General features: G+C 42.5%; 1 protein-coding gene across 1 annotated transcript in view; it reads right to left on the bottom strand.

The window, feature by feature from the left end:
* LOC134343716 (collagen alpha-1(XXV) chain-like) overlaps positions 1-12,923 on the bottom strand; it is a 168,686-nt gene that overhangs the window by 31,586 nt on the left and 124,177 nt on the right. The window contains exons 27-29 of the mRNA XM_063042467.1: positions 11,449-11,529; positions 3,101-3,136; positions 2,147-2,200 (exon numbers count right to left, since the gene is read on the bottom strand). Of these exons, the coding sequence (XP_062898537.1) occupies positions 2,147-2,200; positions 3,101-3,136; positions 11,449-11,529 (171 nt within the window). The remainder of the gene's footprint in view (positions 1-2,146; positions 2,201-3,100; positions 3,137-11,448; positions 11,530-12,923) is intronic.

The raw sequence follows: 12,923 nt of genomic DNA, 5'->3' as shown, positions 1-12,923 counted from the left end.
CTAAAGGACTGAGCATATCATGGTTCTCCCTGTTGCTTCAGTTTGCTGCTGTCTCAGGAGACGTCTAGTTGGACCTATTTTCTGGTGCTCTGCCAAAAGCAGACATATTTTAAAAGATGTTGCATTCAAAATTTATTTACTTAGTTGTGGCTTTTTTTGTCAAGGAATAGTGAAATCAGGAAGGTGTACAAAAGACAGAGAATCACTTGGAAGCCCCAAGCACCTGCTAGTCCAGTCTTTCTTGGTGGTAGAAGTCATGTATTGAGGAAGTCTTTTGAAGGGGTGAGGTGAAGTAATTGCATTGGATTTCGTAGATGGAACACACTCAAGCCACTGTGTTTCAATGGGGGAAGGGTTAGGTACTCCAGTAGGTACAAATCATGAAACCTGCTTTGGCCTGGATGAAACTGATCTTCTTGATTTTTGTTGTAGCTTCACTCATTTAGGAAAGTCAACGGCATTCTATTGTAGATGACAGAAAGCTGTGTCAGACGGTGAGCCGCTGGCTGACGGATATCCAGCCTCTGACTTGCTCTTGTAGCCAAGGTATTCATATGGCTAATCCAGCTGAGATTCTGGTCCATGGTGACCTTCAGGATACTGATGGTAGGGGGTTTGGAAATAGTCATGTTATTGAATTACAAGGGTAGGTGGTCAGACTATCTACTGTTGGAGATGATTATTGCCTAGTGCTTTTACGAAGCCAATATTACTTGCTACTTATCAGCCCATGCTTGAATGTTGTTTAACTCTTTCTTTTTATGGATGTGGACTGCTTCAGCAGCCAAGAGAAAGATTAAAATCAGATGGATGCCTCAGCATCACTCCAGTTTGAATGTGGACATTGCAGAGACACTCCCAGACCAACTAACCTTGCAATGTTCTCTGCACAAACACGGTGTGAAAACTAAAAGATGTACCCACGGACTAGTCAAGCAGCAACCTGATTTCACTGCACTGAAAAGCTCTTACATTATATTCAATGTTCCAAACTCTGTCAGCACAATCTCAGGCTATCTTCGGTTCCACCAGCAGTTCGGAGGACAGATTTAACAAATGTGGTATACATGCTGGAGGAAGTCTTCGATGTTGTCTCCGGACCCCATGAAATCTCATGATATCAGGTTAATCCTGGGGGAAAAGGGCATCCTGATCCTCAACTGATGGACAAAACATGGAAGAAGAGGAATTTAACTTTCTAGGTTAGGGGAAGGGAGTGAAGCATCACAGGGAACTGCTGGGTGGTATCAATCTTATCACCGTGAAGCCCTTGAGCTCCTCACACTTGCTGAAGAGATATAAAGATTTAAAAAGACGGTTACAGTAGAGTAAGGAAGCCAGAGGTTAAATTTATTTTCCCAACACTTTCTTGCAATAGTGACAAAGTTTCATTGAAAGACCTGACATTGCTTTCTGTTGCCTGACCAGCAGTGACTGAATGAAGCAGCTGTCTTCCATATTCATTCAAATCCCTGCCTCCGGGATGGAGGGATGGGGATGATAACTCGTGCACCGGGAGCTCAGCCGGGGTGGGCGAGACAGCAGTTTCAGAAGTAATCAGGTCCATAGGTGGAGGCGAGATTTTGGTTAACAGATTGGAAGTGAAATGTTTTACAGATGCAGAGCGAATCATTGCAATATTGAATGGGTAGAATTGGCCGAGTATGGAGAGCTTTAACTAGGAATGGCCACAAATAGAATTAGAGCCAGGGGTCGCTGAGGAAAGATGTGAGTGGAGGAGAAAACAATGACATGACTTGATATGCCTCATCAGTGCCTGTCATTACGGTGATAATGGCCAATGAGGTGGCAAAGTCAGGTTATGATCTTAAATATTAGTTGGATGTTTGAATAAGGGAAGGGAGGATTAAAGGATGACAAAAGGGCTGCCCTGCTGTTTCTGACACAGAATCTCATCTGGGTCCAGATATGAAATTGTTCTCAACAAGGAGAAAAGGGTTGAACAAATAAAAAAGGGGAAAATCTCAAAAAAAGTAAACAATACCAAGATCAGAGCAGAGCAAAAGCTGTGGAAAGGATAATATGGCATGCAGAATTCTCAGCATTTCTAGCACTGTATTTCTATTGTACATTATGTGCTCCTTACTAATTTACACAAGGCACTGTAAACAGTTGGATTACTTACTCTGTCTCCCTTTGGGCCTGCTGGGCCTGGGGGCCCCAATGCACCATCCATTCCCTTTGAAGACAAAGAGAAAAGTTAATTGTGGTCAATGTCCCCGTCAACCTACTAAGAGACCAACAGGTCTGTCGCCTGCTCACATCCAGGAGAGCTACCTCAGAGAGTTCTGTCCTATTATTAGCAGTGGAATGCTTCCAAACAGGCAGGGGTGGTGAAGTATCAGATGGCATTTTCACATTTCCACTGCTTTCGTTATCACTTCCCCGACTGTGATGCTCGATGCACGCATTGCTTGTGAAAGTACCTTCATGATGAAGATGATCAGAGAATCACCTTCTGGATGCAACATCCACTAAGCTGGCTGAGAGCAAACTCGCCTTGCTCTATCTGGATCAATTACAGAAGAGAGGCCTTCACAATTCAGTTCAAATTCCAGGGTTTTTTTATTGGTTCATTTGTTCATTTGCCAGAGACCTTACAAAGGTTCAGTTATGGGGCATCCATGATTCTCTAAATAACAATATTAACTACCACGCGTGAAACTTGGTGGGGATCCACACAGGCATTTGGTAAAATGAAAATGCTTTGCTTTTCACTCCCTAGATCCATATTTTATTTGTTTGGAGCATCGAGTACCGTGTGGGTCGTATTGCCCTGATATGGCCTTTGAGAATGTACAATGCTCAGAGGGTTTGTAACACCGGCTCTCTCTCCCTTTCTCACTTTATTTTGAAACAATGTTGGACAGAATTGATAGTGAGTAAAGGCAGATTAGTCAAAAGGACTTGCCAGTGTTGGTGCACACTGAACCGTGAACGATGCATGCATAGAGAGTGGAGTGAGTATGAAGGCAGTGATTATTGGCGCAGGACGTTTGCCAACTCTAGTAGACTGCCAGCATCAAGCAGAAAGGAGATAGTCAAAGAGAAGGACAAATTACAAATGTGACTCACTCACCCGCTGTCCTGGCTGTCCATCTAAGCCAGATGCACCCTGCGTAATTTGTGTCATTAGAGGGGTGGGTAAGAGGAACACGATTACACGATTTTAGTGCACAATGGTTAATGATCATAAACAACTTCACACAAGGAAGATGGGAATTCCTGATTCACTTGTGTATTAAATATGATTCACAAACACAAAAAGACTCAAAACATATATGAAATTTATATAAAAACTAGGAATAAATGAAGTATCACAACACTACAGTTAATTATCCTAAAACAGTTGTAGGTGGAAAGTGTACAATGGATCGTCTTAAATCCAGGATATCCTACCTCCTACAGCTGGTTCTATGAAACAAACATAAGAGAAGACTTCCTCATACAGCAGGTACAACTACATTATAAACATACTTAGAAAGAACGTGTTTACAGTTTGATTATATCTAGACCACATAGAAGACCTCTTCACATTCTTTGCCACCATTGGTTCTCATTAACGACTGAAACACTGAGACTTTCCTGCTTAAATGTATGTGACTTTTTTTTGCTGGCTCGTGAACTGTGCTAGTCTCGATGAAATGATATAAGACGATAAACCCACCCAGTGATAAAAAAAGGCCTAAGAGTTCAAACAAAGACACCTCTGCTTCAAACTCATCGTTACAACGTTTTTGGGAACAATCCATTCCTAGCTAATCTACAAAACAATCAAAACAAACGCAAAGTTAGCAAAAAAAAAAGAGAAAAAATCAAAACTAAGAAGAGAAATTTAAAGCCACTAGCCTAGAAGTTTGATTTTGTAGAATCACGCTGTGATTCTTTAGCATCAGACACGTAACAAATGGTATTGATTCCAGGTGATGCTTCTTTAGCAGCATTATTCAGGAAATTAATTCTATAAAGCCTGATCTTTAAATCCCCTGAAGCTAATAATCCTGATCAGCCCGTGAGCCCCGATCCTGATGGGCAAACTTACCCAACCTTGGCACTTCTACTCTCAGCCCTGTTGCTCTTTGCTCGTCCCCCAATGCCACCACCCTTTTGACCCTGAATGTGACTCTCATTGAACTAAATCTTGCTCTTAACCAATAACCTGGCCTCCCATCCTTGTGTCTTGTGTCCCCACTTGCCAATTGTGATCACAACACATACTGACTGCTTCTCAACTGGTACAGTGTGTTAACCTGACCCACTCCCATCACATTAGAAGCGCCGGATAGATTATAAAACAAAACTGCGTAAAATGGAAATAATAATGTGGAGTACTATACTGCAGTAACAAGAGAGGAATATTATGTTGAAATGCATAGAAATGAGCTTCTTTAACATTAAGGGGTGAAGTGCTGAATATGTGTGATGATAACTTCTGCCAGGGTGTGGGAAAGTGTTTGAATGAGTAAGTGGTAGATTTTCCTTCAAATGTGCCTCTCTTCACTGCAACAATCTCTCATGTAATTGAATGTCTTTGAAATCTGCTTCAGGTATAGTCATAGTCATACTTTATCGATCCTGAGGGAAATTGGGTTTCGTTACAGTTGCACCAACCAAGAATAGAGTATAACCTTCAGCTCCTCTGCTGCTAGTTTGCCAGAACCCAGTGACGGTCCTCATCCCACTCCAGACCTCTCTTCCACTCTTTTCCAAATAAAAGTTACAGGAACGCACATGCTCGTAGCTAAATTTGCCCCTATGGAAGTTAACTATTTGAGCCCATTCCAGTCTTAACCAAATTCGCTGGCTCTTTTCTCCAACATGTTAGCAAATGTACTAATATTGCTTCCTGTTCCCAATCTACACTTGCAAATTTTGAGAATGCTTCTCATTCCCACTCCAACCCCCAATATATTTCTGACTCTTTTCTCCCTTTCCTGAATTCTCTGACAATTTAAGAGCTTTCAACAGACATTTGATGAGTTGCATTGTCTATTTTCATCTCCTTTCCTCCAAGGTTTCACTTCTCCCCCACCTTCTCCCCATTTCCCCATTTGCACCATAGAGCTCCACTGGCTGAACTTGCTACTGCAGGATTTAATTTTTACTTTCTTTGCTGAAACCTCCCAACTCAGCAGCCTTCAATCACAACTACTTTATCTCTCTTCTTCCCCTTCATATTAACAAGAGTATGATTGGCTACAGATCACCTTTTCACCTCACTTGACCCTACATCTGTCAGGGTCTCTCTATCCATTGATAACACAGTCCCTCGACTGGACACAGTTACATGGGTCTCTATCCATTGATAACACAGTCCCTCCAATGGACACAGTTAGTATTAAAGGATGAATTTTCCCTCTATGATTTACATTTTACACCCATTTTCCTGCTCAATCATCTTTCATTTCTCTTCCATTTTGTAGCCTTCTTATGAACATGTTTCTAATAGACTGCTATTGATCGTCTACTTTCAAGGGATTTAACATTTTCCCCAAGATTCAATGATATTTTCATGTTACAGAACCACTCTAGATTTTTCTCACCAATAGTAATTAAAATAATTGGCTCTCAGTGTTTACAATTTACTTTTAAAAATGTTGTTCATGTTAAGAAATTGTCTTGTTCGTGGATTTAATGAATGTTCAAAACAGAATTGGCAATAGGTCCTTCTATTTTTAATCACTAACGGACAGCCTGTATATGTTTGGTTTATTCTTGTTTTATGTATTCTTTAAGTTACACTCACAAATTTCTACAGACATACCGTAGAGAGCATTCTAAGTGGCTGCATCACTGTCTGGTAATGGGGTGAGGGGCACTGCACAGGAGTGAAATAAGCTGCAGAAAGTTGTGAACTCGTTCGGGTTCCATCATGGGTACTAGCCTCTGTAGCATCCAGGACATGGATGCCTCAGAAAGGTGGTATCCATCGTTAAGGACCCCCATCACCCAGGACATGCCCTCTTCTGATTCCTCCCATCAGGGAGGAGGTACATGTGTGAGAAGACACACACTCAACGATTCAGGAACAGCTTCTTCTCCTCTGCCATCAGATTTCGGATGGACTTTGAACCCATGAATTGAACCTCACTACTTTTTTTTTCTAATTTTGCACTACCTGTTAAATTTAACTTTTATTTATACGAATATACTTCTTACTGTAATTCATAGCTTTTATTATTATGTATTGCAATGTACTGTTGCTGTATAACAATAAATTTCACGACAAATGCCAGTGATAATAAACCTGATTCTGATTCTGTGGCTTTCCTGAATAATTTGCCCCTAAAATTCCACAGCCTCCTGCCTCCCATTCGATAAAAACTCTCTACATCTTCATGAAAACAGGGACCAAGAGTAGAACATTGCTACCCTTGTGTTCCTCGTGAAGGTGTGAACTGGAGGGTGGTTGGGATTGGAAGCTGGGACATGTGTGATGGAGGATGGGAATGGAAATTTGGGCCCCTGATTCAACAGCATTAGATCATTAGATCTCTGGATGCTTGTCCATTTGTCTTGTTTGTAGCAGACCCAGGGTTTGCAGGGGAAGCCAAGTCTGCTCTAGCCAGATTGCACTGGAGATTCAGGAGACAACAATGCCCTTTCTCACCTGAATTGATCTTAAACATTTGGTGTGGGCTGTACCTTTCCAATCTGATATATTCTCTGTGTGGAGAGGTATCCCAATATCCTTGCAGGATGTCCATTTGTGGATCTATTCTCTCTTACCAGGAATAATATGCCGCACCTAAGGTATTTCTTAGCTATGGAAACTAAAACTGTACAGCAGCCTTCTACGACTGTGATCTGTACCAGTTCAGACTTTCGCTATGTATATAATAACCGGGGTTGGGCCAGGTATTCTATCTCACAAAGCCCTTAATTCCATGAATATATGGAGAGTTTGTACGAATAAATGAGAGGAGCAGCTGGGAGAGAGCAATGTTCTAATCAGTCAGGTTAAATGCTTTTCTGATCATTGCTTTGCTGTCCATTGGTCTCCCAAAATGTCCCTCTCCAAACCAGTTTGACACCACAAGACATGTAGGAAGAACCAATTTCTATTCCTGAAGCATGAACAATTTTCAGAGGAAGAATATACCATTGGTATTAGAGACCTGAAATGAGAGTCGCCTGCTGGCACTTTTTGTATGGTGCATTGAACAGGACACACGGAAATAGGAAACTGAATGACACCAGACTACATGGCTCCTTGAGTTTGCTTTGCCATTCAGCAAGATCGCAGCCGATTCTGCACTGCAAGTCCATTTTGTTATCCAGTATCTATACTCTTTGATTCCCCAAATTTTTCCAAAAATCGATTGACTTTGGTCATAAATATCTTCAATACTCAGTGACGGGGGATTGAGTTCAAGAGTCACAAGGTAATGTTACAGTCTAGATCCTGCTTGGAGTAAGGAGCATGTCACGAGGAAAGGCTGAGCCATCTAGGGCTTTTCTCTTTGGAGTGAAGAAGGCTGAGATGTGACTTGATAGAAGTCTATAAGAAGATAGAGTGGACAGACTGTGACTTTTTCCCAGAGTGGAAGTGGCTGTCAGTGTGGTATGGCAATTGTCCCGTATCGGACTGCAAGGCACTCCAGCGTGTGGTGAAAACTGGCCAGCGGATTATCAGCACCCAACTGCCCACCATTGAGAACATCTACCATAAACGCTGCCTGGGCAGGGTGAAAAGCATTATCAGGGATGCATCTCACCCTAACCATGGACTTTTTACTCTCCTCCCATCCAGTAGGCGCTACAGGAGCCTCTGCTCCCCCACCAGCAGGCACAGGAAGAGCTTCTTCCCTAAGGCTGTGACCCTGCTGAACCTCACATCACAGCGCTAAGCAGTATTGCATCCGTATTGTACTGTCTATATTTATATTTGTGTGCTGTGGCACTTATTTTATTCGCAGTTATTTTGTAAATAACACTATTCTTTGCATTTCTGGTCAGATGCTAAATGCATTTCATCGGCTTTGTATCTGTACTCGGCACAATGACAATAAAGTTGAATCTAATCTAACATGAGAGGGCATTATCTTAAGGTGATTGGAGGAAAGTATAGGGGGAATGTCAGAAGTAGATATATATTTTTTTACACAGAGTGCTGGGTGTGTGGAACATGCTACCGGGGTGGTGGTAGAGGCAGATACATTAGGGGCATTTAAGAGTCTCTTAGTTGGGCAGAAGGATGAAAGAAAAATGGAGAGCAGTGCATCAGGGAAGCATGAGATTGGTCTTGGAGTAGGTTAAAAGGTCAGCACAACATTGTGGGCCGAAGGGCCTGAAGAGTGCTGTACTGTTGTATGTTCGGCCATCCAGCACAGGACAGAAGCTGCAGTTTCATGACCCAGCTGTGTGAAGTTTCTCCCCACGGCATCCTAAATAATTGACCCCATCCTTGAGGCAGGTCATTCTCCAGCTGCAGTAACAGCCCCTTGTCTTCCACATTCTCATTTCACAAATTTCAATGCCATCACCTTCTTCTTTTAAACTCTACAGACTATGGATTACTGTTATTTTATTGCTCCCTATTGGGTAATTCCCTCACTGCAGGCTGCTACGTAAAGGGAGTTACATAAAATAAAGGGACGAGGGTTGACACGGTTAGATGACAGCTCCGTTGCCAAGGGAAGTATATTATTCACTAGGTGCTGAGAACAAAACTGAACTCGTTAGTTTGGGACAGCGTTCTGTACATTGAAGGCCAACGTATTTTTTGCCTTCTGAATTGCTTGCTCTGTCTCAATGTGAACTCTGATGTTCATGAAGCAGGAAAGCAAAATCCCACCGCAAGCCAATGCCTGCTAGTTTCTTAGATATTCTGCTTTTCTATTTGGTTTAATGAAATGCGTTAGAGTACCAGTTCTGTCCGAATACTCCATCTACCATCTCTTAGTCACTTGCTTAATCTGTCTGTATCCCTTTGTAGACTTCACCAATTCTCTTCACAGTTCACGCTCCCACTAGCTTTGTCCCATCAATGAAGTTGGATATGGTCCTTTCACCTGAGTTACTAATACAGTTGAATAAGGGCAAATATTGATCCCCAGGGCACTGGTAGGTGGCATACCACTGTGTATAAGTAGATCCACTCATTTCTACTCTCAGCTTTCTGCTCCTTAACCAGATAGTTACCACAGCCAACTCCAAGAACCCTTGTCTGACATAAAAATCTTTGCGTAGCAACCTCCAGTGAAGGTACCCCCAAAGTATAGAGTGGAACAGCGCAGAAACACCAAATGTGCACTGACCATCAAGTACCCACTTATACTAATCCTACCTCGATGCATCCTACCCCAATGTGAGGTATGACTCCTGCTAATGGAAAATATCCTTCTTACTTCCCATTGCATTCAACCTTATGAAAGCTCACTTGATCAAATGCTGCCTTGAAGACATGAACCATCCCTCCCGCCTGGCTGTAATGAAACTCCATAGCTATACTTGTGGCCCACAAACAGCAAGGTCTGGTTAATATTTAGACCTGGGCAGGTAAGTGATGTGGGAGAGGCAAGGGGACAATGGAAGAAAGGGAAGGAGGAGGGGACCCAGGGGGAAGTAATGGGTGGTGAGAAGAAGTGAAAGGTCAGAGAGGGGAATGGGGGGGGGGGGGGAATTGTTTACCGGAAGGAGAAATCATTATTCATACCATCAGGTTGGAGGGTACCCAGACGGAATATAAGCTGTTGCTCCTCCACTCTGAGGGTGGCCTCATCTTGGCACGAGGGAAGGCCACGGATTGAAACATCGGAACGGGAATGGGAATCAGAATTACCATGTCTAGCCACCAGGAAGTCCCACTGTGACAGATGTTGCGGAGGTGCTTGACGAAGCGGTCCCCCGATTTTCGATGGGTCTCACTACTGTAGAGGAGGCCGCATCGGGAGCACCGGATACAACAGAGAACCCCAGCAGATTGGCAGGTGAAGTGTCGCCTCACCTGTTTGGAGCCCTGAATGGAGGTGAGGGAGGAGGTGACTGTTGGGCCACTTGCAGGGATAAGTGCCAGGAGGGAGATCAGTGGGGAGGGACAAATGCACAAGGGAATTATGGAGGGAGTGATCTCTGCGGGAAGCAGAGAGGTTTGAACAGCACTGGATGGACTTCTAGGGGTGTGGATATTGTGAAGTATTTAGAAGTATAAACTGTGATGAGACACTAAATATTACATCGGGCAGAATTATTGATGCTTGGCTGACTCAGAGTTCGTCCATTCTGAAGGCCAAGGCTCTCTTCGGACATGAGGGAAGAGGGAGGGTGTACGGATTTACATACATAGGTAACTTGGGTCCAATGATGGAGCTGAGGTGGCTAAGACTCCTCCTGTCTTTGGTCAGAACCCCCTTTCAGTTGCCGTTCCTGTGCTCCAGCCAGGGGCAATGGATGGATGAATCTGGGGATTTCCAGAAAATATCAGGGAAAAGTTGGGTAAAGTTCTGATATCATTTCTGCGGCTGTTGCAAGGTCATTTGAATGTAACACAGTTGGTATGGGTGCCACAAACACGTTGGCCACTACCCCACATTCGGGTCATTCCAGATACTGGCATCCTCACTTGCAAGGACTTGCACATTCAGTCATCCTACTTGCTCTCAGATCGGCGTTTGTGTGCTAGAACTGCAGATTCTGCACCAGGAGGACCCACCATCACAGACCCTAGATAGGCATCACACTCTTTGGTTCCACCTGATTAAAACCCGGCACAAAATCTGCCCTGTTGCTCCTTAACTGCTGCGTCTCTGCGTCGCAATGCACCCTTTCTACAGTGCAGGACCACTGATGAGGACTGAGATTCTGGCAATGAGTTTAAGTGAGAATGATTACACTGGCAAAGACTGCTTACATTTGTCTGTTCGATCTGTATACAAAAAACTGAACAAACCCCTGTCACTTAGAAAATTGTTAATACTTTCAATCGAATGCCAATGGAGTGAAGCTGTTTGCTATGAGTATAAAAGGGGATTCCTGCTATGTATTCACTTTGGCCTTTATTCCATAAAGATTAGCAAAAGGCGGTAAATACGTCCTAAATTTTCTTAAAACAAGTTAAAATCACAATTTGTGAAATGTCCCCAAAGTGCTTCTGAAGAGTTTTAAGTGAAGAAAGTGTACTATTAAAAGATAAACCTAAACAAGACACCACAAGACGGGACGTAATGTACATACACTCACAGCAATGACTGTTAATCTTTTAGAATTATCATTTACATACTGCAGGAGTGATTTGTAAAAATGACTGATTTGTAATTAAAACAGTTAATGCATCTAATAAGACAGCGCACAATGTAACTGGGTGACAATGAGTTAGTGATTTGTTTCTGCTCCAGCACTGTGCATCTGTTCTCCAGTGTTACTCAGAGTAAGCCAGAGATGCTGGCACTCTTATGATGTAAGCTGTATTAAATGTTATCTACTTACTGGGAGACCAAGGGGTCCTCTGTCACCTTTTTGACCTGGTTCACCCTTCCCTCCTTTAACACCATTCAACCCTGGTTCACCCTAAACGTAAAAGTAAAGTCCACCTTTTTTTTGCTACTTTGAAGCTGGGACAGAAATGCATTAAAATTAATCTCAAAAAGCTACTGAAAATACCTGTGCATCCATCAAAGTATTATTCCCTCCATAGTGATCAAAGCTTCTTGTACCACTGTAGCATTACTGATTGTCATTCACTATTGGAGGCTATTTAAAATTTCTTCCTTTTCTATTAAACTAAGCAGGGAAGGAAAGGATCTCCAAGAGGATTATACAGTACATCTCTCAGTGTAGACTTGTTTAATATTGATCGCGCTTGAGAGTGTGCAGGATTTCATCCAGTTCAAGGCTACCTTGTACTCCTTCCTGACAGAGTAACTGAGATGTTCATGCTTCTGGTTCCTAAACAGCTGTCAGCTTGTAGAATATGTGCTGTTATTTTTCCCCTAATCCTTTGAAATTAGCTGCCGAAATATAGAGTTTACTGTTGACAATGTAGGAAATTAAGGTTTTGTGCATTCATTTGAGGCTTTTCAGTTTCCTGTGTTAGAAAAGCTATTAGCAAACTTAATATAAACAGACAAAGATAAGTCTAACATTAAAGCCATCACTGATCCTTATTGCACTAAAGAGAACTTAAAGGGAAAGCTTTAATCTTAAAAACATTATGTTGTTTTAGGGATGTTTGTGACATTACTGCTCTGTGAACAGGATAGTATGCAAGTGCCTCGCTTCTAACTTTATGGTAGAAGGAAAGCCATTGATCAATTGGCTGTGAATGATCGGCTATAAGTAACTTGGCCTGGCCAATCGCCTGCTGCCTTTTGCACTTTGTCCTTTGGCATCTCTGCATTGTAACTTCAGTAGTTTGATGCCTCATTCAAAGTTGTGCTTGGAACAAAGTTTGATATCACCTTCTACACTTACAGTGAATGTGGGCTTACCAGCCTGAGACTGATAGAGCACTGAAGAATATGTAAAGCCTTGAGATTACAGATTTCATGGCATTCAGTGTCTGACCATTCACTGTGCCACTCAGGAAGCTACTGTGGAATGTTATGTCTGATATACTTACATATGACATATGACATATTGGAAATTGTCCTTCTTCATAATGACAGCATTCCTGCCAATTTGGTCAGATATGAGTGGGTAGGAATAAAACCAAGTTAGATATTTCTCAGTATTGGCTTCTTTAGCATAGGGCCCAGAACCAGCTGGCACCAGTTCTAACCACAACTCAGCCAACTGAGCATCCTTTGGGGCTTGACATCGACATTGCAGAAGTATTCAACATGAGTGTGAATGAAACTGGATGCCAGTTTAGCAGAGAAGGGGGTGAGGGAAAAGGGGAGACCCATAATCAATGAACGCTTGTTTGTTTAAATAAAACTGCTGAACTTGATAAGTTCTTGAAT

Source organism: Mobula hypostoma, chromosome 3 (genome assembly GCF_963921235.1).
Source record: "Mobula hypostoma chromosome 3, sMobHyp1.1, whole genome shotgun sequence".
NCBI classification, from domain to species: domain Eukaryota; kingdom Metazoa; phylum Chordata; class Chondrichthyes; order Myliobatiformes; family Myliobatidae; genus Mobula; species Mobula hypostoma.
This window is presented reverse-complemented; position numbering and strand designations above follow the sequence as displayed.